Here is a 25,121-nt window from a genome sequence, read left to right as displayed (position 1 = left end):
CATCTGTAGTACACTTCAAATTTTAAATTGCATAACAAGGTGTAGTTTCTGTGCTAGTGTCAGGAAGACAGGTGGACAGAGCAATCTAAGCCTAAACAAAAAACTCCTAAGAAGCACTTCCCTGCCCCTTCACTTTCTTTATATCTCCCTTCCTGTTAAACCAACCAACCAACCAACCAACACATTCTCACCATCCTGTTTAAAAGGACTGTTCAATGACATTTTCTTCTCATTACCAACAGAAGACAAAGCCCAAATATAGCTGTCTATATCAACAAAGCCGGATAACCCGTGAGTGTTCTCGGAAAGTCAAAGCTACCTTAAGTTTTACTATTTGTCATTTAAAACTCAAATTAGAACACCAGATTTCAATTCTTCTCAACAAGTACTCAGACCCACTTCATAACCCACTGCACACACGCTGTAGATGGGGACAAGCTCTGCGGACAGATTTTTGTCGTTGCAAATCCCTTGGAAGGCAGAGGCACGCTAGGAAGTTCTTACATACCTGCTGGAGACGGTCAGGAGGCCCGGAGGGCAGTAGTAGCCAGCCGAAGCCTGGTCAAAGCTTCTCGGGACTGTGTCGATCTTGTAACAAAATCCACCGTGTCTCTCCCATCCCTGGAAAAGGGAAATTAAGGATACAGTCTGATTGAGTCTGATCCCTTCCCCACAGGCATCGCTTTCTTTTCTGACTTGATTCAAGTTTTGTTTTCACAGCACTTTGCGTTTGTTCAGTCTGGAATCGCCGCCAGTTACAGCCGTTTCTACATTTAATTAATTACGTACCTTACATTAAAAAAAAAAGTAACCAGCCTAAAAGCCATGGGTTACCTATGGGAGCAAGGTACATGGTGTCTATTCCTTAAAATCACGTGGTACCGAGGCAACCCATTCATTCTACCTCATTTGACGTCACGGCTGCTTCCGATACTAAGTCACGTGACTCCCTCTGTCTATTTTTATTCGCCAGTTTAAAATGCTCATCGGTTTTGTGCCACCCCAGTGATCACCAGACACAAGATTATTTCCAGCACAATTCTTGGAAAAGGTCATAGTTCTGGGGTTAATTGTAGAACACTCTAGAAGTTGGCCAATTGAGTTAAAAAAAAATAAAAGACAAAACAAAACAGAAAACCGAGCCAATCACAGAGCTCCTGCATCCTCCCAAGATCTGCTCTGTTCTCCTCCCTTCACTCTGTTCTGGGGCCTCAATGCAAAGGCTACAGACCGAGCCCCTTTAGGTATCTCTGGGGTGTTCTTGGAAGGAGAGGAGGGAGAGTGACCCATGTTTGACCTTTCCGACAAAGTAGTTTTTTATTAGCAGTTTTGGGTTAGTAGGTTTGGACGCTGCTTATACTATTCACCATCCAAAACTGACTCAGTGGGAAATGAAAAAAAAAATCACTCTTTCCCTTTGAGGCAATCAATATATATTTTTTAAAGAGTGCCTAGCCTCTCTTAAAAGAGGATGATCTTCCTCATGCGCTTGAGTATTGGAATTACAGTACATCCCTGGCTTCAGGACTCATTCTGTAAATTAATCATATACGTACCAATTACTTAGCGAGTCTTACTGAAGCAATGAGCCCAAAGGGAAGAGCACCGGGAAACCATATGCATAGACTGATACAAATCAAAACGAATGGGACAGGAAGAATTTCCTTAAAACTCAAGAATTATCTCTGGACGTGGGATCTTTAAATAATGGTGATGCTGACCGGAAGAGGAAGCAGAAAAGAGTTCAAAGGGAACATCAGCCGTTTGAGCCGTGCTGGCTGGCCTTGAAAGGCCACAGAAAGGTAGGTTTCGGGTCTGTGTTCAGCTGGAGTGTGCAGGGACACTCATGTGTACACACACTGATTAAAGAGGAAAACGTAGCTTCTGGTAGAATGGATCAGTCCTTAGTTAGACTATAAATAGGTAGATTAGGTAAAACTAACAGTTTTAATGCTTTATTGCAAAATATTAAACGCATTAAAGAAACTTGAAGCATAACATTCTGGCTTGCAGATTTAAAGCTGAAGTAATAGCTTTTATTTAAAGTGTGTAAAACTGCCTTGCCATTGCACCAAACACGGCCTTTACCATCCCTTTCCCCAGTAAACATATACTCCCCTCATCGCTGTCGCTGTATGCGTGCCAACATCTAAGACTGAGGAGGGTGGAGGGGAGGCAGGATCCTGGCAGCGGAACCCTGAACTCCGCATCCACACCCCCAGGCATCCCACCTGAGAACTGTGAGGACCTCGCTAGGAGGCATGTCACGTGATCGCCATGGGAGGAGGGGTGTTACAGAAGGAAAACTGGGATCGTTTACATTTTTACCTTTTTAAAAAGGTAGTTCTGGGGTCAAAGACGTATCCTCCTTCTGAGGGCTGAAAAGCGTTCTTCTGCCCCCAGCTGAAATCTGACTGGTGAGGGGGAGATTCTCACTCAGAAGGGGCTGCTGCTGTACCCCGCGGTGGTCACATTCTTCTAGTTCTGCAGTGCCCCAGGGCGGTATTCAACAAACTCACCTCTTTGCATCCTGAGTCCCCGTCAGCGAGGACTTGCCCCTCTCTTTTGCAGACGTAAAAGAGTGTTTCTTCACAGCCTTTCACCTTCCAGCGCCCATCCTAAGGGGAGAAGAGTCACAGGATGAATGAGGGGACTCTGTAAGGATGCTGGTGAGCAGCAACGTTAGTCAGTCATGAGCCGAGCTGTGACTAGATAGCGTTCCCAGAGGGGTGGTGTTCTAGAACTCTGCCTGGTGGTGCAAAGGTCTGATAGATGCCCTTGACCCTGCGGGAGTTCCCCGAGTGCTGTCCAAAGCCCGGTGGATCTGAGTGAGGAAGGAATTTGGTTGCTGCTGAGGGTCAAAATTCATGTTCAACTCCAGTGTCCTTCCTCATTCAGCTTTCTCTGTAATTAATCAAAAATTTTTTTATATAATTTTTTGAGAGTGGGTCTCACTACACAGTTCCAGGCTGGCCTAGAGCTCACTACACAGCCTAGATTTGCTTTAGCATGGCAACCTTCCTAGGATTATAGACATGCCCATACTCGACTTCCCTTCCCTCCCTCCCTTCCTCCCCCTCTCCCTCCTTCTCTTTCTCTCCTTCCTTCCTTCCTTCCTTCCTTCCTTCCTTCCTTCCTTCCTTCCTTCCTTCCTTCCTTCCTTTCTTCTTTCTTTCTTTCTTTCTTTCTTTCTTTCTTTCTTTCTTTCTTTCTTTCTTTCTTGTGTGTGCTGAATGCACATGCTCATGTGTATGCAGATATGTATATATGGGGGTGTGTACATGTGCACATCTGTGTGTGTGTGTGTGTGTGTGAACTAGAAGTTGACATTAAGTTGAGTTCGTTCTCAGTGGCTCTCCACCTTATTTTTTGAGACAGCATCTCTCACTGAACCTGGAGCTGACCAGTTGGCTAGGCTGGCTTGCCAGTGAGCACCAGGGATCTCCCTGTGTCTTCCCGCCTCCCCATCGCTGAGGTTACAGACATGGTGCCATATCTAGGTTTTACATGTATGTTAGAGACCCACACACAGGTCCTCATGCCTGCTGAGTAAGTACTTTAGCCCGCTGAGGCATCTCCCCAGCCCCAGCTTTCTCTTTATATACAGACTCCTTTAGGTCTTGTCTTACTTCTGCCTAAAACAGTGCTTCTCAACCTGTGGATCATGACCCCTTTGGGAGTTACATAGCAGATATCCTGCATATCAGATATTTATATTAGGATTTATAGCAGTAGTAAAACTACAACCATGAAGTAGAAACAAAAACAATGTTATGGCAGGCGGTCTCCACAGCATGAGGACTGTACTAGAGGAATTCAGCATTAGGAAGATTGAGACCCACTGGCCTAGAGCTTCTCTTAGACCCTTTACTGCTAATGAAAAAAACAGCGAAGCCACCAAAGCAGTATTTTCCCAGATGACCTGCAATCTTAACTCAAAACAGACCCTTAGATGAAAACCACTCCGCTCAAATTTCAGGTGGTGTTTTGGTTGTTCAGCGGGACTCGGAGTCCTTTAATGGCCTTCAGGGAAATACTATGTCAAGGGTGACGTCTTTAGCGGTAAGAGCAGCTCTGTGCCTCTCCCCGTGGAATCTGCCAGAAAATCATCACGCTACAGGACGGTGTCAGGCACACTACAAGTGCTTCGTAGCTGTTGGCAGGATGTGTGAATGAATAGCTCTCACCTTCAGATTTAGGTGTTAGCTAGATTTAAGTACAGTTAGTGGTAATGATTATTTAGTCGTGGAGAACTATTATATTCGTACTGCGATCTACTTGATGGAAGTAAAGGTTAATTTCAGTGTTCCCTATACTTACAGTTTGAGGAGTCTGTGAGCTGCCAAAAGAGAGGTACTACAAAACCTCCCAGAGCTTCATTGTTCTGACCCATGCAACAATATTGTCTTAGTTAGGGTTACTATCACTGTGATGGAACACCATGACCAAAAGCAATTTGAGGAGGAAAGGGTTTATTTTGCTTACACTTCCACATCACAGTTCATCATCAAAGGAAGTCAGTACAGGAACTAAAAAGGGCAGGAACCTGGGGGCAAGAACTACTGCAGAGGCCATGGAGGGGTGCTGCTTGCTCTCCATGGCTTGCTCAGCCATCTTTCTTACAGAGCCCAGGACCACCAGCCCAGGGCTGGCCCCACCCACCATGGGCTAGGTCCTCTCCATCAGTCATAACCTAGGAAAATGTCCTATAGGCTTGCCTACAGCCTGATCTTATGGAGGCGTTTTCTCAATTGAGGTTCCCCCATCTCGGATGACTCCAGCTTATGTCAGGCTGCCATAAAAACCAAGCAGCACAGATATCAATATCTGTCCTGGTTTTCTTAAAATTAACCCCTATTCAGGAGTTAGAGAGCACAATTAAAATAAGTCAGACATGAAGACAACTATCCTATGTTTCTCTCCTATGTGGAACCTTGGTTTTAGACATACTCACACATACACACACAACTCTCTCACACACACACAAAATGGGGGACTGTTGGGGAAGAGGGAGAGGACAGGAAGGAGGACTACAGGGTAATGGGTCTGAATATGGTCAAAGCAGGTGATATGCTTGAATAAAAATGTCATTACAAACCCATTACTATGTACAGTGAATATACGCTAATTAAAGCAATCCCTGTCCAAATGTTAGCTTTCCTTCTATAAATACGGTAAGTGAAATAATCACACGCCAGGCAATAGGAAATGAAGGTCATCTTAATTATATCAAGAGCAGTGCCTCAGACACCGTCAATGCCTGTAACGGTGCCAGGTTTCAGCAGGGCTAGATCCATGACAGACGTCTAAGGAGATGGCTGCCGCTTCCTCCCCAGATGCCACCCAGACAGACGTTGGTAGGGCGTGTAATTACAAAAGCGCATGTTTCTGGGGGTCTCAAAAGATACGAAAGTGAAACATGTCACACAAGGAAGTGCTTTGCAAATGCTCAGGGTTTGGTTGCTGCAATTGCTTTGTCAAGTTGCTTAAGTAGCATCTGATGAGTTGTTTCTTAGAGGAACTTGAGGAAGCATCCGGTGGCTAGAAAGAATGAGGACACCCATCAAAGCCTCCTGGGACTCAGCCAGTGCTCTCAGCAGCTGTTTGAGCAAAGGGAGGATATCTGTTTAAAATGTTTAATAAACTGTTCAGATGTTTTTGGACTTAAACTAATTCTGACAAATCTGATGTCTCAGATAAATGGGAGATGGGAACACAAGTCTACTCGATGCTAAGGTCACCGGCTCTATTGCACTCATGCGAGAACGAGGTTTGCCATCAATCCATGGCCTCCAAGGAGGTTCCACATCCTGTGCGATGTTTTCATGTTCATAAGCTAACGGAGCTTCAAAACTATCACTTTCCAGTTTACCCCCCCACCTTCATCTTCCCCATCTCTTCACCAGGATGCTCTACCCCACTGCCTGCAAAAATGGTGTTCATTCAAGTTAAAAAAAAAAGTCTCTGACTCTCCACATCCAATTTCCTTAGCAATGAGTCTTGTTATCTAAAACATCATGTGTCTTTTCTCCTAGTCACCATCTTAAGGCAACCATGGAATTGCCACCAAATTGTTTTCCAGCTTCTATTCTTTCCTCTCTAATATATCCCGTATGTTATGATCATGGTTATTTTTCAAGTCAGATTTCCCCACTGTGTCCTTGAGGCCCTCCATCGGCCCCTATACCTTGGTATATAAGCTGCTATTTTTGTATGTCCCTTGTCCTATGTCCCATCACCTCCTATCACTAGTCGTGTTTGGCTACTGAAGATAACAGATTTTCACTAATCTTCAGGCCAATGTGTGTCTTCATGACATTTGGGGAGGAAGTGGCAGCAATCTCTCTAGATCTTTGCCTACCTTTGTGTTTTTCTCAGAATGATCTTCCTCCGCTGTGCAAGGGTTTTGGTTCTTTTTGAAGTTGTATCTTAAACACCATCTGTTCAGAGAGGCTTGCCACCCCTGTCCTGTCTGAAGCTTCCACTCCTCCCTAGCTTTGTCCCTCTTTCCTCAAATGACCATAGCTGTTACCATGTGGTCTGTAACTGACATGGAAACACCGTGAAGAGCAGGAACTGCCTCTTTTGGTCTCCACCATGACATAAGCCCCCGGTCTAGGTGGTCCTCAGTATCAGAGCCACAAAACTGATCACTGATCAAACGAATCAACTTACAGGTTGCTCTGCTGAGACACACAGTTCTCTTCCGTTTGGCAAAGCTCGAGGCTCAAGAGCATGCCAGTTAGTGAAGGTGACGGAGGATCCACTGGACCACCCAAAGGAAACTGGAATTTTATTGCTACTCAAACCAATCCATGTTTCTGATGCATTTTCTGTAAGAAATAAGTAGAAATTATTTATAAGATATTATTTGTTTATTTTTAGGGCATACGCAGGTTATTAGTAAGCTATATCCTTTTTGTTTGTTTTTTTTCAAGACAGGGTTTCTCTGTGTAGCCTTGGCTGTCCTGGACTTGTTTTGTAGAGTAGGCTGGCCTTGAACTCACAACAATCTGCCTGCCTTTGCCTCCCTGAGTGCTGGATTGAAGGTGTGAGCCGACGTCATGCCCAGATTGATTGTCTTGATTTCTCCAGGTAATAAATCTTGTTTGAATCTTAGTATACCTGTCTAAACCTCTTCCCTCCCGTAATATCTAGGTTTGCTCAATATAGGTGCAAGGGAGGCAGAACATAAACTAAATCCAAAGCAAGCACCGTCAAGAGCAAGTCAGAGCTTCGCGGCCCCAGAATGTCGGGCTCCTCCACTATGGAAAAGGACCTGAAATACTTAGTTTTGCTTTTGCAGAGAGAAAAGGAAAATGAAGAGGTTAATTGGATTTTGAAAGGGAAACATTAAAAACACGACCACCACCACCACCACCTTCTCCTCCTCCTCCAGACCTCTTTTAACCGTAGTGTAACTTGAATGTTTTCCTTCTCTTGCTCCCACTGAGACCCACACAATAAAGCAAGCAGAAACTCTCCCGGGCGTTCACACAGAACAGTACAGTTCTCAGAAATACAAACAAAGCTGACAACCACGATTCGGTGAGAAATATTAGGTAGCAGAGAGGCGGTTGAGTGTCCTTGTTGATACAGAGGACGCTGCAGGATTCTTTTAATCCCAAAGGCAAAGGATTAGGGAAAATGACATAGAAGTATCTGTGTTTGCAGACGAAAATACAACATTGCAAAGGTCACCAACTAGAGCCTATGGATATTTTTGATTTTTGGTTTTTATTCTTAAACGTTGGAAAATGAAACCACTGATTTCCAGGATTTTTAGGAAGATTCCGTGTCTAATATACGACATGGGGTAGGATGAACATTTGCTCTGAAAAACAGGATAGGAGACCCAGGAGCCTGGAGCCTCTCAGTGTGACACACAGCCTGAAAACCACCAGGCCAAATAAAGTTACTTAACTTATTTACCTAAGTAATTACCTTTAGGGGAGCTCTGTGGCTATCCAGTGGCCTTAAGGCTGACTTACTGATTTAGGCCTTGTATAGACGTTCTCAGGAATGACTTTTATGACTTTTACCCCTTAAGATTATTTTTAGTTTAATTTTTTATTTTTTTAAGAATTTAATGTGTTTTATGTTTACATCATTTTTACCCCTTCCTCTCCCTCTTTTCTGTGTCCCACTGTACTCCTCAAATTCACTATTTCTCTTCTTTCCTTATTTTGTTACATACATATGTATATAATATATTGACTCCATTTAGTGTTGCTCATATGTCCATGTATTTAGGGCTGACCACTTGGGACTAAATAACCTATCAGGGCTCATCCCTAGAGAAAACCGATTCTTCCTCTTTCTGTAGCCATTAGTTGATGTTAGCTCTTCATTTAGGGGTAGGGCCCCATGAGATCCCCCTTATCTACGCTGGCATGTCAACTGATGCTGTCATTATTCAGGTCTTGGTTAGTCTACTGTACTGTTAAGATTTCCTGGGTACCACTTCCTTATCGTGTCTAGATTACTATCTCACAGTAATCATCCTGGTCTTCCTGTTCTCTCTTCCATCAATTTTCCTAGGCCTTAGGTGCACCAGCTGGATTGTAGATGCATCAGTTAGGCTTGCCCCCACCACTTAAGATTTAAATAAATAAATAAATGGATGAATAAAATCTATTTGGCAAATGTGAATATATTAAATAGCTTCTGAATATATGATTTATAGAAATCCAGTGAATTGTGTTTATGGTTATATTTTAGAAACTTTGAATATATATATTTATATGAATATATATCCCATATATATTCACATATGTATTATTCTATATACCATAAATAATCACTTTTAAATAGTTTAATTAGTTTCTTTAAAACTCTAATTAAAAAGTAGTAACATACTATTTCATAGGTCTTAAAACAAAAGGTTTGGTACTCACCATCCCCAAGGAGGTTTAAAAAAAACTCCACCTCTGCTAATGAAGACACGTCCATCAACACACTGTCATTAGACTGGCAAGAATGCAGAGCCTCGTGCCAGCTCTTTTCTTCTTTCTGAAGTTTGTAGCACTTATGATTGAAGGGCGTCCAGTCAGGATCACAGTGCGTGGCATGGTATTTCCAGGAGTCCTTTTCTTTATAAAGCAACACAAAGAATACCATTTGCACAATTACTTCCAATATTAATTAACGCCCTTCATATAAATTGCCATTAGAAATGATTACTTTCAGAAAGTAAGACACAAGATTGACTCCTAGCACCCACAAGGTGGCTTACAATCATCTTTAACTCCAGTTCCAGAGGATCTGGAGTTCTTTTCTGGGCTAGACAAGCATTGAGCACACACACACACAAACAGGGGAGGATGTAGCAGATGTGTCCACTTGAAAATGTTTTTACATTGTAAAAGGGCTGTTATGGACCATAAGTGGTATTCCAAGGATTTCACAGCGGCTAGGTTGGCAGAGCAGATACTTATCCTCGAGTTAAAAGAACCTAAAATTCTGCTCACTCCCTTTAGAACAGATGATGCAGGCTTCCTTTATTGTTCCCTTGGGGGCCCCTGTGCTCTCTGGTGTCACACTGGTGAACTCCGGTTGAGGTTTCCCAGGGTCAGTTGCCACGAGGCTTTAGACACGTGAGGAGACGGTGGTGGTGTGCAAGTCAGGTGGTCAGCTCTCATTTTGGGGGGAGCTTGTTCCTGACTTCTGATTGCATTTGGGGGATATCTTACTACTTGTTAGCAAGTGTCTCCCTTAGGAGCTAGTTCAGTTCGTTTTTACTTTTTGAGAAATAATTCATTCTTTCAAATTAACTTTTAGGACACTGACATCGATTGAATAATCATAGTAAAAATATGTTAGATCATTTAGATATGGTCAATGGTTGACAACCTAAACAAAACAAATGAACAAAGAAACTGTTACTCTAAACTTCACTCTCGAGGTAAGGAAGGTGATGAAAGAGGAGTCTCTGAGATGGCAGGAGTGGTTAGGTCCTGAGAGGCTGAGCCTGAGAGGGTGAGTTGGGAGGGTGTTGAGGGCTGGTAGAGGGCTTGATACATATACCAGCTGTGGTTCAGTTTCCACTATCCAGGAATAAAAAGAAATACAACCTCTTCCTTGCTTTTCACCAGACTTCTTCAGAAGAGCTAAGGATAGCAGAGGAGGTACTAGAGAGGCTCTGTTTACTAAAACAAAATGAGGAGGCAGTGAAGAAAGCAGGAAGGAAGGGACCCTGTACCATCCCTTTCACCCTTTCCGCTTCCGAGCAGCACAGCGCAGGCTCCTCTAACGTAGGGAAGGAAGATAGAATTAAATGGTCTTAGACCTGAGACCCAGCACCAGACCTCCCCTGGTGAAACTCAGGGCTAGGCAGAGCCCTGCAACTCCTGTCAAAGCTATTAACCGTGGGCCCGAGTCTTGCGTTTGGCCAGGAAGCTGGCTGTAGCCAATACTGCCTTTCAACTTCAGGAGGCAAGGCAGAGATCAGGACTCCGTCTGCTAGAGAGCAGGGGGTGAAAGCTAGCCCAGAGCTTTGTACTGGAGCATAGCCTGATGGCCGTGGGTATGACTTAGTCCATCCCTGATAATTCTTCCCAGGACTCTTCCTAGGACCAGGCAGAATCTTTCAGTGTGTGATGGGGGCGGGGGGTGTTAGTAAGTTGATGTATCTGCATTTATCCAGGCGCCAGGTGAAGGCTTCTCTCCCTAAATACTCTCTTAGCGCTTTCTGAACAACATACTAACTACATTTGGGTAAAAGCTGGCTTGGATTGCTGCCTGATAAGAGTGACAGTGTATCAATATGAAGGTCTTAGCAAACTGGATTTGGGAATTATCACGTGACTAATGGTTCAGAGGAAACAAGCATCCAGATTAACATTTCTAGAAAGAGGGGTGCAAGCCAAACCATATCAGGAAAAGCAAGATAAACAGCCGGTCCTGCTGCTGCATGACAACAAATATTGGGACTGCATCTAGCGTCAAAAAAAGGTTCTAGAAGCGGACTAGCTAGTGACCAGTCTGGGAGAGCTTCCATAGAGTTTAAAACAGCCACGTTATAGAAGCTCATTAAGCTTGAAAAAAAAAAACCACACAAGCAAATATTAGCGGGCTTAAAGGAAGAGAGAGACTCCACTACAGTAGTGGTTGGGAATCTGTACCTCATATTTAGTGACACACACAGCGCCCACACAGTAAAGGAACCAAGTAACTGCAGGGTCAAATTGCTCCCCTGGCCAGTTGTCCCTACAGACATCGACAGAAGATTCCGACCGCTGCCTACTTCACGTTTTTCCTCATCAGCATAAAAGTTATTCTCTGTGATGAATAATGTGCTTGGCCACAAGACAAGCCTCAACAAATGGACAACCGAAATCACATCAACTATTTTTTATTTCAACGCAATGCGATAAAACTAGAATTCAGAACCAAGAAAGAGGAAGCTATGCTAACACACAGAAATTAAACTATTTACTTTTGAATAGTCAATAGATCAAGGAATAAGTCGAGAAGAAATTAAAAAAAAATCTTTTGAAACAGGTGCAGATAGAGATATAACATGCCAAAATTAATGGGCAAAAGCAAACCTGGCATGAGTGAAACTCGTGAAAGAGAGAGAAGACTCAAACAGCTCAGCACTGGGCCCATTCCCCTGCTCCATCTCCAGGCGTCAGAAAACCAAGAACAAACCAAACTCCAAACTAACAGAGGGAAAGAAATAATGAAGATCAGAGGAAAAAACGAATGAAATGACATTAAAAAATCACAAAAGGTCACTGAAACAGTGAACTAGAGTTCATCAAACACAAGAGACAAACCCTTAACTAGAACTCAGAACAACAACAACAAAAAGACTCAGGTGAAACCAGAGATGGAAAGGAGGACATCAGCACTTTTGGGTAAGATGGTGGACTAAAGGCTACCTCTGTGAAAGCTGGTGACGAAGAAAGTCGAGGTAAAATAAAAATAAAAGGAACAGCTCATAAACCGAGAATAAGCCTGGCAGTTGATAGCTCGGAGCTCTGAAGCCACCTATCTGTTACTTACTGGGGTACAGTCTGAAAATTCTGAGGTTTAGAAGGTGATACCCACCACACCATCCCTCCAGCAGGCCCACTAACACTGAGGAGGTTTGGATGAGAACGACCTCCATGGGCTCATACATTTGAATGCTTGGTCTCCAGTTGGTGGAACTGTTGGGGAAGGATTAGGAGGTGTGGCTTTGTTAGAGGAGGTGTGTCATTAGGGGTGGGCTCTGAGGTTTCACAAGCCTCTTATTATTCTCAGTGTGCCCTCTGTTCTTCCTACTTGTGGATCAAGAGCTGTCAGCTGTTCCTGCCACCACATCTTTGCTGTGCCATCATAGGCTCAAACCCTCTGACTGTAAGCCTAATTAAATGCTTTGTTTTATAAGTTGCCTTGGTCACGGTCTTGTGTCACAGGGTAGAAAAGGAACTGAGACAATATTCAAAAAGTCTTGAGTGTGAAGATGCCTGTATTCCTGCTTTCCTCACTCTTCACTGCACCTGGGGGACAACCCTCCAGAGTAAAACATTAGCGACCCCAGGGGGTATCACCAGGATGCCCACTCTCACTGCTTTGTCCTGGAGGCCTCACCAGAGCAATCAGGCAAAAGAAGGAAAGGAAGAGCATTCAAATTGGTAAAAAGCATTCAAACCTGTCATTGTGTGTAGATGTCATCATCTTATACAGAGACACTCCAACCCCACAGAAAACTACTAGAAATAATAAATTAATTCAAAGTTGCAGGATACAACACATCAAAAGTAGGTCTGCTGGGCGGGAGTGGTGACTCTCGCCTTTAATTCCAGCACTCGGGAGACAGAGGTAGGTGGATCTCTGTGTGTTCAAGGTCAACCTGGTCTACAGAATGAGTTCTAGGGCATACAAATAGGCAACAGGTATAAAAGATGTTCAATATCACTATTCATTTGGAAAAGACTCCTCAAACAATAAAATATTACCTCATCCCAGGAAGAATGGCTATTGTCAGAAAGACTAAAGATGATACGTACCAAACGGGTTGTGGGGAAAAGAGAGCCTCACACATTGCTGAGAATGTGAAGTAGTGCAGCCATTATGGAAAACTATCAGGAACTCGAAGAAAACCTTAAAAACTACCATCTAATCCAGCAATCTGACTACTACTGAATATATATTGAATATGCATACTAATTTCATTTCACATGTGTATACATATATGCATATACATATGTGTACATATGTATAGATATGAAATGATATTAGTATTTCAAAAGAACATCTGCATTTCTATGTTCATTGTAGCATCGTTGAAACATGGTCTGAAAAAGTTGTATGAGGAGGATTTTTTTCTTTTCTTTTCTTTTTTGAGACAGGGTTTTTCTGTGTAGCTTTGGCTGTCCTGGACTCTTTTTGTGGACCAGGCTGGCCTTGAACTCACAGAGATCTGCCTGCCTCTGCCTCCCTGAGTACTGGGATTACATGTGTGTGCCGCCGTGCCCAGGAAAATTTTTGAACGCTTGTCAGAAAGCACCAAGGAAACAAAGACAACAGTCTTGTGACCTCAGTTTCCCCAAAACACGGAGTTGTTCTTGGACTGTGTTTTCCTGCTCCTCTCGGGAGTAGCGGAGGGAGGGAGTTTACTTCATATTCGTCATTATTGCTTGCTGATGTTATTCACTTAAATGTTTAAAGGATCCTTTATATGCCTTTGCTACGTATGGCTTGCTTGTCTTTGTGATTATATACAGCTTAACTCATGAGAACTTTTTTTCCGGGTGACCTTTCTTAAGCCCCAGAGGATGAATTGTCTGTTGCTTTGACTAAGTCGGCTATTGCCTGAGACTTTGGTCTAACTCATTTATCAACTCTGCTCCCCAGGTCCCACCTCCTCTAGAGCGGTGACATCATGTTATTTACCGTAATCAAGAACAGAAACAACCTAAGCGTCACTCAGCTAACAAATGAATAAAATATGCGACATGTTTACATCTTGCCCGATATATTAATGGAATATTGTTTAGCCGCCAGGTGTGAAATCCTGTCATTTGGACACCATGGATGAGCTGGATCGTTGTGTCTGGTAAATTAAGCCAGCTGCAGAAGACATGGGCCATAATTCTCATTCACATGTGGAACGTAAAGACTTTTTCATAGATTTTGATTTCACGATTGTAACTTGTCGTGATTTTGTAGATGTTGGACGAGAGTGATGGGAGTGAAAGGCTGGGATGGGGAGAGGCTACTCGATGCTGGATTACTGAGAGCCGGAGTGGGGACAGTGAGGGGCTGAGCGTTCAGGACCTGGAAGTAGGCTTGCAAGTTTTCCCTGATGAGATCATAGAATACTTAACCTGATTCGAATGAACAACAGGTACTTTTGAACATTTATCGATTCTGTTCCCCACAAGCACATTGAAATTTTTTTAAAATATTTTTTATTTTAATTTTTATTAATTACACTTTATTCACTTTGTATCCCCCCATAAACCCCTCTCTCCTCCCCTCCCATCCCACCATCCCTCCCCCTTCTCCACTCATGCCCCTCCCTAAGTCCACTGATAGGGGAGGTCTTCCTCTCCTTTCTTCTGACCCTAGTCTATCAGATCTCCTCAGTAATGGCTGCACTGTCTTCCTCTGTGGCCTGGTAAGGCTGCTCCCCCCTCAGGGGGAGGTGATCAAAGAGCAGGCCAATCAGTTCATGTCAGAGGCATTTAGCCAAAAAAGATCCCCAGCAGCTCAGAAACCCTTAAGACCAATTTATTAACTAGATCTATTGATGGGACTAACAAGTCAAACAAGAAAACAAAGGTGACAGGAGAGAGAGGGGGAGAGAGAGAGAGAACAAAAATGGATGATGAGAGAAGAAATAAAGGAACAAAACAGAAAGGAAACAACCTTAACAGCCAGAAGCAATTCTAGCAAAAACTTAAAATAATGGAAAAAACCGCTACATAAAAAATAAGACCAGCTCCTTCTTCCCTCCCTCACACTATGCCCAGTTTTTCAACACTGCCAGGGGCAGCTGCCATTACAGGGAAAATAACAGTGAGAGCCCAAGCGAAAGAGGCCGTATTTACAAATTACGATGCAGTGTATTTTAAAATCTAGAGCTGTTTCTAATTATTCTTGTAATGATTCTTTAAAAACTGGCTTTGTTGTTAATTTTGGCTTTTGAGTTTAAGATAGCAACTCCCACAGAAACTAAATGAGGTAACAGACCTTAGAAATAGATGTAATTAGGGCTGGGAAGATGTCTCAAAGAGTAAGAGTGCTTGCTGCACAAGCCTGAGTATCCAAGTTCAAATCCCTAGAGTCTGCGTAAAAAGCAGGTGTGGTCGTGTGTGTGTGTGTGTGTGTGTGTGTGTGTGTGTGTGTGTGTTAGAAAGCCAGGTGTGGTCATATGTGTGTGTGTGTGTATGTGGTCATGTGTGTGTGTGTGTGTGTGTGTGTGTGTGTGTGTGTGTTTATAATTCTAACATGGGAAGGCACTGCAGGGAGAGGATTGCCAAAGCTTGCTGGCTGCCCATCTATCTCCGAGTTCCATACAGGAGCCTGTCTGAAGAGAACAAAGCAGAGAGTGATAGAGCAGGAAGCTGACGTTCTCCTCTGGCCTCAGTATGCTCACACGGGCACGTGCCCATCCACATCACCCATACAGCTTGGACACTGTTGACACACAAGCCATGCACACACTCCCTCATACATGCAGATGAATAAAAATAGTGAAGATGACAGAGTTGGACAGGCTTGTATTATACTAGGTCATAGCTGGGTGTTCTTTGTCTTACACATAGCCCAGCTCTTGTTCATTGTTTGAAGGGGGAGAGTACGCTACTAAGATGGAATTTGAAATGTGGTAGAAACCTCGTGAAATCCTAAGGTGGAGGGCTGGAATTCTGCTGCATACCGGGTGCCCAGTGTTTAAACAGTACAATGTTGAAACAGCCTGAAGGGAGGAGTCTGAATACTCTCACCACAAAGAAAGGATAATGTTTCAAGTAATGGATATGCTGATAATCGCAAAACACATTATACCCTATGATTATGTACAATTATTATGTTAAAAGGTGAACAAAAAGGAAAAGATCATCATAAAAGTACTGTTTGATTGTTTTTTCAAGACAGGGTTTCTCTGCATAGCCTTAGCTGTCCTGGACTTGCTTTGTAGACCAGGGTGGCCTCACGCTCAAAGAGATATGCCTGCCTCTGCCTCCCAAGTGCTGGGATTACAGGTGTTCACCATGGGGCCTGGCTCTAAATTATTTTCTTTTACCTTTAAGTTTAAGGAATCCCACAAATAAAATTCAATATATGTATACTGAATATATATATATATATATATATATGCATACTTTGTTTTTCTAATGTAGAATGATAAAGAGTGAAACTCTTTTGAGAGAAAGGACAGAAACATTTGCTCGACTCATGTTGTTTTGTTCTAGTTTTGAGTAAATGCATTTGTCGTCGCCTTGGTACTTTAGGATGGCTTTAGGGTCACATATATTTTTATTTATGTAGCCATAACTCTGATTCTGCCAAGTCATAATTATGAATTATTAACCGAAGTAGAGAGATTTCAATGCATCAAGGGGACCTGTCAACGACCACAGAAGGTTTGTAGGAGCACTTACCAAAACTGTCCTGGGCAGTGCGGTTTAGATGCCGTTTGCATACATAAGGCAAGGGCGACTCACAGTCCCTGCTCCTCCAGGCAGCTGAGGCACGTTTCAGCGTTCCGCAACGATACTCAACAAACGGCCCAGCATGTATCTCTGAAAAATCAATATACACAGAAATGTAGTTTCCGCACAGAGGGTAACCCTTCTCTTTGCCTCTGTTAGCGACCCCTACGGGATATTTGTCATGATTAGCTGTGACCTTGAAGTTCAAGTCTAAGGTGATGAACTGATCTTCCAAGGACAGCTAGAGAGCCACTTCCGGTGTTTTAAAGGAGAGGAGTATTTTGCAGTTTTGTTGCTATTTTGAAAACAGCAGTCCATCTCTGACCCCCCAAATCCCCACAATGTTAGCTAAATGGATTATCTTTCTGACTTCCGCCCTCTGCAAAGCTCGCCTTGTAGGAAGTGAGTAAGGATAAAACAGTATAACCCACCAAGCGTGGTGGCCTACACCTGCCGTTCCAGTACTCGAGAGGTCAAGGCAGGAGGACTGAGAGCTCTAGACTTGCGTGGATAACACGGGAGACCCTGACCCAAGGAAAAAGAAATTATCTGCTCTCAGAATAAGATCTTTTTCTGGGACTGCTGCATCTAAGTCTGCAGCATACCCCAGCATGTTGAAGGCAAAGAAGGTGTCGCAGCTACCTGGGCTCCAGTTCAGGTAGCTGAGCGGCGTTCCATCAGACCACTGCCAGCCGGCCTCTTCGTCCAGCTGGTTCAGACCAATCCACACTTCCACCGTGTCCCCGCTCAGCTGCTCTGAAAAGAAAACCACAGCGTTCCAACAGGAAAGCGAACAGACAGAACAAAAAGGAAGCCAAACCCAGCTTGCCACTGCTTTCTTGACTTGCTATTTCTTCACGTCATAAAGCCACAGGTAATGCCAGACTAAGATATAAACAGGTGTTATGACCTTTTAGTGTGCCTAAGTTGAAAAACTTTTTTTTTTTTTTTTTTAGAATGAGATGGGAAGAGCAACCCATGTCAATGACTAATTTTGTGGCCTTCTCAGAGATTGCCATTTTGACATTTCTTTCATAAAGGAAAGCACCATTTTCTACTGACTCATGTGCTTCAGAATAATTCACTCACTTCCTCTCCTTTTCTCCCTTTCTGTCTCCCTGCCTCTCTGTCTCTCTGTCTTTGTTTCTGTCTCTGTGTGTCAGTCTGTCTGTCTGTCTCTGTGTGTCTCTGCCTTTGTTTTTGGCTCTTTGGATCTCTGTCTTTGTTTCTATCTCTGTGTGTTTGTTTCTCTCTCTCTGTCTCTGTCTGTCCACCTTTCTAAGTGCAGGGACCTAGCCTGAGATTATAGGCAGGTTATACAGATAGTGACTGTCTGGGCTTCCTTCCTTCCTTCCTTCCTTCCTTCCTTCCTTCCTTCCTTCCTTCCTGTGGTTTCATAACAGGAAGTAACTGAAGTCGCTTTATTCTCACACGCTCTTCAGTTTGCACCACGGGTTGTGTGATTATCAGGGTGAGGACTCAGTGTATTCCCGAGTAAGTCTGCTGCTCCTCCTCAGCAAGGGGATATTTTCACCCAACAGTGAAAGCTGGGGTAAGCTGGACACTTCAGAAAAGCATGCTGTTATCCTGAATGGAATATAGTGAGCGTGAGCTCCATGTCCAAGTTTTTGTGGCTTTATACCCAGTCACTTCCCGATGGTTGGATTAAATCGTTAACCTTCCCATAAGGATGGAGTGGGTTGGAAGGCTCACTGACAAGACAGCGCGGAATTTCCATACGTCATACCCAGGCAAAGCTCTAAGTGATGTAAGATAAGCTAATTCAAATATTAATTATTCTGAGAATTAATCCAATGCTCAAAGCCGGGCAATTGTGTTTACTAAAACACAAACAAAGATCATGCAAATTGTAATTCATGTTTGAAAGTACACACACAGAAATAAAACTAAACACACACACACAAATATCAACCAACCAACCAGTCAAACAAACACCCCCACACGTGTATTTCCCTTTATAACTAAGTTTACCCTTAACACAAATACAAGCTCAGGACTAAATCCCTTTGGATGTTTCTTGTCATTTGTGACAGCCTAGAGAATTCTTCCCCTCACAATTTAGTGACTAGAGAGACGTTGGACTTGTCACATCACTGAGAATACTTGGGTTAGGACAATTTCTGTCTTTATGAATAGACTTCTATTTCCCCAAACAATCCCCGAAGCCTAATTATAGAATTGAAATGTTTAAATAAAAGCCACCGACATATCTTATTTTATTTAAATTGCTATTCAAGCTTGATGAATAGGTACAAATTCTCCCACGAGAAACCATGGCAGTCAAGATAGATAACAACTGTAATTCATAAATGGTGTGCAAGCTTTTGCATAAGACCCATTACACATTAGTAATGATTTTGGAAATTGTCATTTTACTCCAATAAGATTCATTCAAATTAGTTTTGACGATAATTTCCCACTTGTGCAGAGCTGGGGGTGGGAGGGTGAGCACGCACTATGCATCTACTCACACAGTCCCCCTGGGAGACGGCTCTGGCTTTGTAAAGCTGTGAGTCGGCTTCTACTTCCAGCCAGAGAATCTCGTTCCTCAAATACAGATAAAGCGACTGGGATGTGTGGGAATGGTTGGCCACGGCGATAAACAAATGCCAAAATAACTTTATCTGCCTAAGCCAAAGGCAGATTGATATGTTATTACAAAGTTAGACTGCTCGGTAGCAATTAAAACAAGGTGCAGGCCTGAAGAGATGGCTCTGTGGGCAAGAGTGCTCGTTCAGCAAGCACGAGGGCATCAAGTCAAATTCCCGGCACCCACATCAAGAGCTGGACGTGACTGGTACGCCTTGCACATCCAGAAAGACCCCAGGAGCTCACTGGCCAGCTAGCCCAGTGGAACTTGTGAACCGCCGGGTCAGTGAGAGACTGTCTCAAAAGAATAAGACAGAGAGTAATACAGACAGACGCTGGACAGCAGGCCTTGCTCTGCCTTCCAGCTGCGTGCGCAGGGACACATGCAGCTGCTCACTCAGGTACATATGCCACACGTAAACATGGGAGCACACACACACAGGTATACACCACAATGTTGGAATATATATATATATATATATATATATATATATATATATATATATATATATATGTTCATACACACCCACACATGCACACACCACAATGTAGAAATATTATGTGTGTGTATATATATATATATATATATATATATATATACTGTCATTATTTCCACTAGATGGCAGGGAAAACTGGAATGTGTAGAGGCTAAATCACTTCTTGAGTAAGCCTGAAAGTAGGTGGTAGTGGCAGGATTCAAACACCGGCAGGAGCCCCCCCCCCATTCCTTCCATCTGTGTACCATGTAACGGCACCCCATGTTTCCAATGCTGTACCAATGTCTACGGATACCACTGGCGAGGTTTTGTTTGTTTGTTGTGGTTATCGACCCGACACAAGCCAGCCTGGGAAGAGGGACACTCAACTGAGAAAATTCTTTTATGATGCTGTCCCGCTGTCCCAAAGGCAAGACATTTTCCTGAGCAGTTGTTGATAGGGGAGGGGCCGGCCAGCTGTGGGTGGTCCGCCCCTGGGCTGACCCTGGAAGGATGGGATGGCCTTCAATAGTATATGAAAGCAGGCTAAACAAAGCCAGTCAGCACCCTGCCTCTGTGGCCTGTGCCTCTGTCCCTTTCTCACCTGCCCTGACTCCCCTCAGTGATGGCTATTACCTGGAAGCGTACAAAGAAACAAACCCTTTCCTTTACCACAACTGGAACACTGAGTCTGAACACATATATTTATTCTGCTTTGGCAGAACCTGGTTAAGTATAAATTGTAGAACTAGGGCAGTTTTTTCCCCCATTTGCTTGTCTTTCTATGTGGGTGAGTTTCAAATTCTAAAAGTAAAGATGAAGTAAAACTTGAAAAAAAAATTGTGTTAGAAACTCAATGAAATTACATTCGATAGTTCTTAATGTTTCCAAACTAATTTTAAAATTAATAAGTTAGTAATGTGTTTGTGGGGTACATGTGTGTAAGGACGGGTGTGTGGATGGAAGGACAACACTCTCAGGAGTTGCTTCTCTCTTGCCACACCATGAAATCCAAGGATTGCCTGAAGCTGTCAGGACTGGGCACTGCTCTCCACCCACCAAATTTCCTTGTCAGGCCCCAAATCACTTTTTTAAAGGTCTGAATGAATTTGATCTAAAAAGGGGAAGGTGAGGGTTCCATGATGGAGAAGACCCAAGTCTCAGCTCACTTTCACAATTCTGTTTGAGGCAGGATAAAAAGGTAGGAAAAATTACGGGCACATGGGACGGAAAGCATGAAAAATTAGGCCTTTCATCCCGGGTCTGGTTTACTTATCCTACTGATGGAGACAGGAACTTCAGGCACCACTGACCACTGATAGGGCCAAATACATTTTTTTTTTTTTCCTAAAGCTATCTTGTCAAAGCTAAGAAACAAATGGTGTATACTTTAGCCTAACTCTGAGCTTCTCACATTCCTAAATCTAAACAGTATCCTTCATAAATCAACTTACAACTTTCTTCAGAAGAAAAAAAAGAACCTTTTAAAGCACATCAATTTATTTTTTAAAAGTAATTTATTTATTTTTATTTTTTATGCAGGTTGGTGTTTTACCTACATGTATGTCTGTGTGAGGGTATTGGATCTGCCGGAACAGGAGTTAAAGACAGTTGTGAGCAGCCATGTGGTTGCTGGGAATTGAACTTGGGTCCTCTGGAAGAGCAGCCAGTGCTCTTAACCGCTGAGCCATCTCCCCAATCCCAGAGGAAAATTATTTAACTTCTAACATGGGTGTAAAGTATATCTCTGAGAAATGTTTAAAAATGGGGAAGAATGACTTCTGAGCAATCGTTAGAGAGGTAACAAGGCCACCAAAATTCTATAAACATCTATTGTAAAGATACCTAGACAGGATCTCACTCTTGAGAAACTGATACAATGTTTGTGTCTGTCTTTTTTATTTTTCCCCCAGGTGCTTCTCTATTAACCGCTGTGTTTAAGATAATGTTAAAACGTCATGTAATAAATCTCTAATTCTGCTTCATATTTGGTTCAGCCTTATATTCTTTTTTTCATTCAACAACAAACTCTGCTTTGCCAGAATGGAAGTTCCTAACAGAAAGGAAACTCTTCACGCTCATGTGGGGAACAGAGTGTATCTGTGCCTCTGTGTTTATTACCATTGACAACTTGGGAACTTGTCTAAAGTACTGCTGGCGAGTTTCCTTGCCTGTAACTTGGGTGGGTCTGCCTTGCTAAACACAGCTTGAATTTCATCTTTGTTTCTTTGTTTCTGTTTTCTGGTCAAAGAACTATGTAACGTTTATTAAAATAAGTGTTAATAGAAATAACAATAAAAATCCCCTTACACTTTTCACATCCCACTCTTGGATCAGATTAAACAATGCAAAGCTTATATGGAGGGCTATTTCCAAGAAGTCTGATATACTGCTGTCTCAAGTCATGCTATTGCTGAAAGAGAGCAGTCTGAGACAGCATAGAAAAGCTCTCTCCCCAAACACCACATTCCAGACTCAAAACATGGTAGCAATGGCTACTCCTACACTTTGCTTCGACCCTATATCTTAAGATCTATGTTAAAATGTCTTCTAATAAATCTCCAACTCTATCATATTATGTTTCCAAAAAAATGACTCTCTTTGTCAAAGCCACAAATCTCAGTTTTGCCTGAACGGAGGTCCCTAAGGGAAAGAGACAACATTAGCCTGATGTGGGAATAGAGTAAAGCTGTTTTTCCATCCCCATCACTGCTGGCACTGTGAAATATATATGTTGTCTTATATGTGGAAGTGTTTTCTTTTTTAATTTGCCCTCCAATATTAAAGTTTTGGCACTGTGGGCACCTGCACACAGGATGGATAAGATGTTAGTGAATGGACTGATCATTACATCCAGTGGAGTGGATGTAATCTACATCCTGCAGATTACAAGCACTGGTTCTTAAGTTTGGGAACTCCTCTGATCCGCCTGCAAGAGTTGCAGCTCTCCTGGGTCACGTGCTAGAGCTTCAACTTCTCTTCCCCAAGGGGAAACTGAGACACGAGTAGATGCCAAAGAAAAAAGCACAGTGTTCACAGAAAACAATTCAGGATTGGAGGGGTAGTGGGATGGCCCAGTGGGTAGGGGCACTTGCCACCAAGCATGACAATCTGAATTTGATCCCTAGAACCCATATGCTAGGAGGAGAGAACTGACTCCTGAAAAGCTGTTCTCTGCCATCTGCACGCACATGCATGCATGCACACACTCGAACTCTTTCTCTCTCTCTCTCTCTCTCTCTCTCTCACACACACACACACACACACACACACACACACACACACCATAAGTTAAGGTTTTAAAATTCAGAATTAGAATTTGGGTCATATTAAGGAATATATATATATATATATATATATATATATATATATATATATATATATATCATCCAAGAACAAAAATGTCCACAGTAGCTATTTTCCATTCCCATACTTACTCTTTATAAAGTTTTCTTCATTTTCATCCGTAATACTTAACAAAGCACCTCCTTGCATCTGACATGAAGAATGTGCCTCATTCCAAGAGAGAGATGAAAGCAGATTGAATTGGTAGCAAATGTGTGAACTGGAGTTCCTTTGCCACATGGCATCACAAAATGTCCTGGTAGAGGCTGAAAAGAGTTCATTAAAAACACTCATGACGCTCTTCTCTGTGCAGTGATATCTAACATCTCTAAGATGAATTTAAATAAGATGATTCCAGCCTGCAAGCTCTAAAACTTCAGTGTCTTAACTAGCAATTTATGCACTGTTGTTTCATTAGCATCTTACTCATTCAAAATTTACCTGAGGAAACTCAAAAGTGATCAGTAAAGAATACTCAATACTTTAAAGGAAGTAAGAGAAACTAGTTTTAAGAGAAAGAAGTGGAGATGAAGTATTTTTGAAAATAATATTTTGATTCTCTTATAAGCAAGCTTTTAGGACTCTATGTTAAATGTGGGAATTAAATATTTACTTGGGATAGACCTTAGTGTTGTTCTCCAAACCTTTCTCCTCTAATACCAAGCTGCCAAAATGAAGTGAAAGTGATATAAGTAGATACACTCGTCAAAAATGAAGACACGCTTTCACCGGGCACAGGAACAACGATACTAATTTTAAGTAATTCTTTCAGACTTCAGACGAGAGGAATAGAAACAGAATCTACTTGTAAGACACTGGTCAAAGATTTCATGGTATGCTTAAAAGTAAATGTAATAGAATGTGAAGTGTAGATCTGGAATCTGGAGTTTATTAAAATGATGGAAAGCAAAGGCCCAGATGGCTGCTCTTGCTAAAATTCTAAACCAGCCCCCAAGGTGAACTAATTCTCCAGCTCAAACTCAGTCACACAATGACACAGTGTAGAAAACTCGAACTGTATTTTGGCATACACGTGACTGATGGAGAAGCAGCAAGCTGCCGTCTAGGTCATTCTTTCCCCAAGTATGGTCCTTAAAGCAAAGTGACTTCGAGACACTTCCCATGACAATTTGGTTCATAATATGTGTGGCGTGTCCTCTGGGAATACATAATGTATACCACATTGAAGATTCCTGCGGTTAAGAAACCCACTTAATATTAATTCAATATACTTCAAACTGACTTGACAATGACTCTTTTTTGGTATGTTTTTACCTAGAATACTTAGATAACTGCCTTGAGAAATGTAGCCCTGATTTTATGCCTAGTTACTGAACACATTTTCAAGAACCAAATTAGATCATTGGAAATAAGTAAATAATTACACATCTAAATATGTCTACAGTATTTCCAGGCTGGTGCGTGAGTTTATAGATGGGTCCGATAGTAAAGACAACAGAAAACAGGGTTGTCACCAAGCAATATTTAAGGGCAGGGAGCAGGGAGGAGGAAAAGAAGGGGAAATTTCTAGGAACCACTTTACTGGGGTGGCTAGCATGTCCTCGTTGGGAGGGAATCCTTCATCGCTGCCGTTAGGTAAAATGGTAGGCCTTCCCTGAGATGGACAATAATACACTGGGTTTAGACTTTATGTCGGCCGATGTGACCACTGACACCATGAAAATTGACTGACAACTTTTAAACGAGATATGTAGAATAACACAGCCCCTCTAGAGAAGCAGACATCACCTGCGTCTGCCTGCACAGAAGCATGAATTCTAACGTTTGAGTTAAACAGATGTGAATGGTAAGTAAGCTGACTTGTGAGAATGTGCGTGTCTATTGCAAATATTTGACTGAAGTTTCTTGATCATCTAACCTTAGAAATCATCACAGGCAGCGTAAACCCAGGCAAAATCTAGCATGCTCCAGCCTGTTTCCACAGCCCACACGCATCATTTGCAAAACCCTCACTGCAACTATTTCCTATGTGGAATTTGGAGAGGTCCTGAAGGATTCCATCTGAGCAAGGACATTCTAG

General features: G+C 42.6%; 1 protein-coding gene across 1 annotated transcript in view; it reads right to left on the bottom strand.

Moving 5' to 3' along the window:
* The window catches only part of Pla2r1 (phospholipase A2 receptor 1), a 109,176-nt gene that overhangs the window by 57,730 nt on the left and 26,325 nt on the right, over positions 1-25,121 (bottom strand). The window contains exons 4-10 of the mRNA XM_055600586.1: positions 23,173-23,346; positions 17,292-17,405; positions 16,599-16,739; positions 8,898-9,092; positions 6,676-6,833; positions 2,520-2,618; positions 509-621 (exon numbers count right to left, since the gene is read on the bottom strand). Coding sequence (XP_055456561.1) covers positions 509-621; positions 2,520-2,618; positions 6,676-6,833; positions 8,898-9,092; positions 16,599-16,739; positions 17,292-17,405; positions 23,173-23,346 — 994 coding nt within the window. The remainder of the gene's footprint in view (positions 1-508; positions 622-2,519; positions 2,619-6,675; positions 6,834-8,897; positions 9,093-16,598; positions 16,740-17,291; positions 17,406-23,172; positions 23,347-25,121) is intronic.

This window comes from Psammomys obesus, unplaced genomic scaffold (assembly GCF_907164565.1).
Source record: "Psammomys obesus unplaced genomic scaffold, mPsaObe1.curated_primary_1811, whole genome shotgun sequence".
NCBI lineage: Eukaryota > Metazoa > Chordata > Mammalia > Rodentia > Muridae > Psammomys > Psammomys obesus.
The sequence above is the reverse complement of the archived record's forward strand: the minus strand, read 5'-3'. Positions and strand labels throughout refer to the sequence as shown.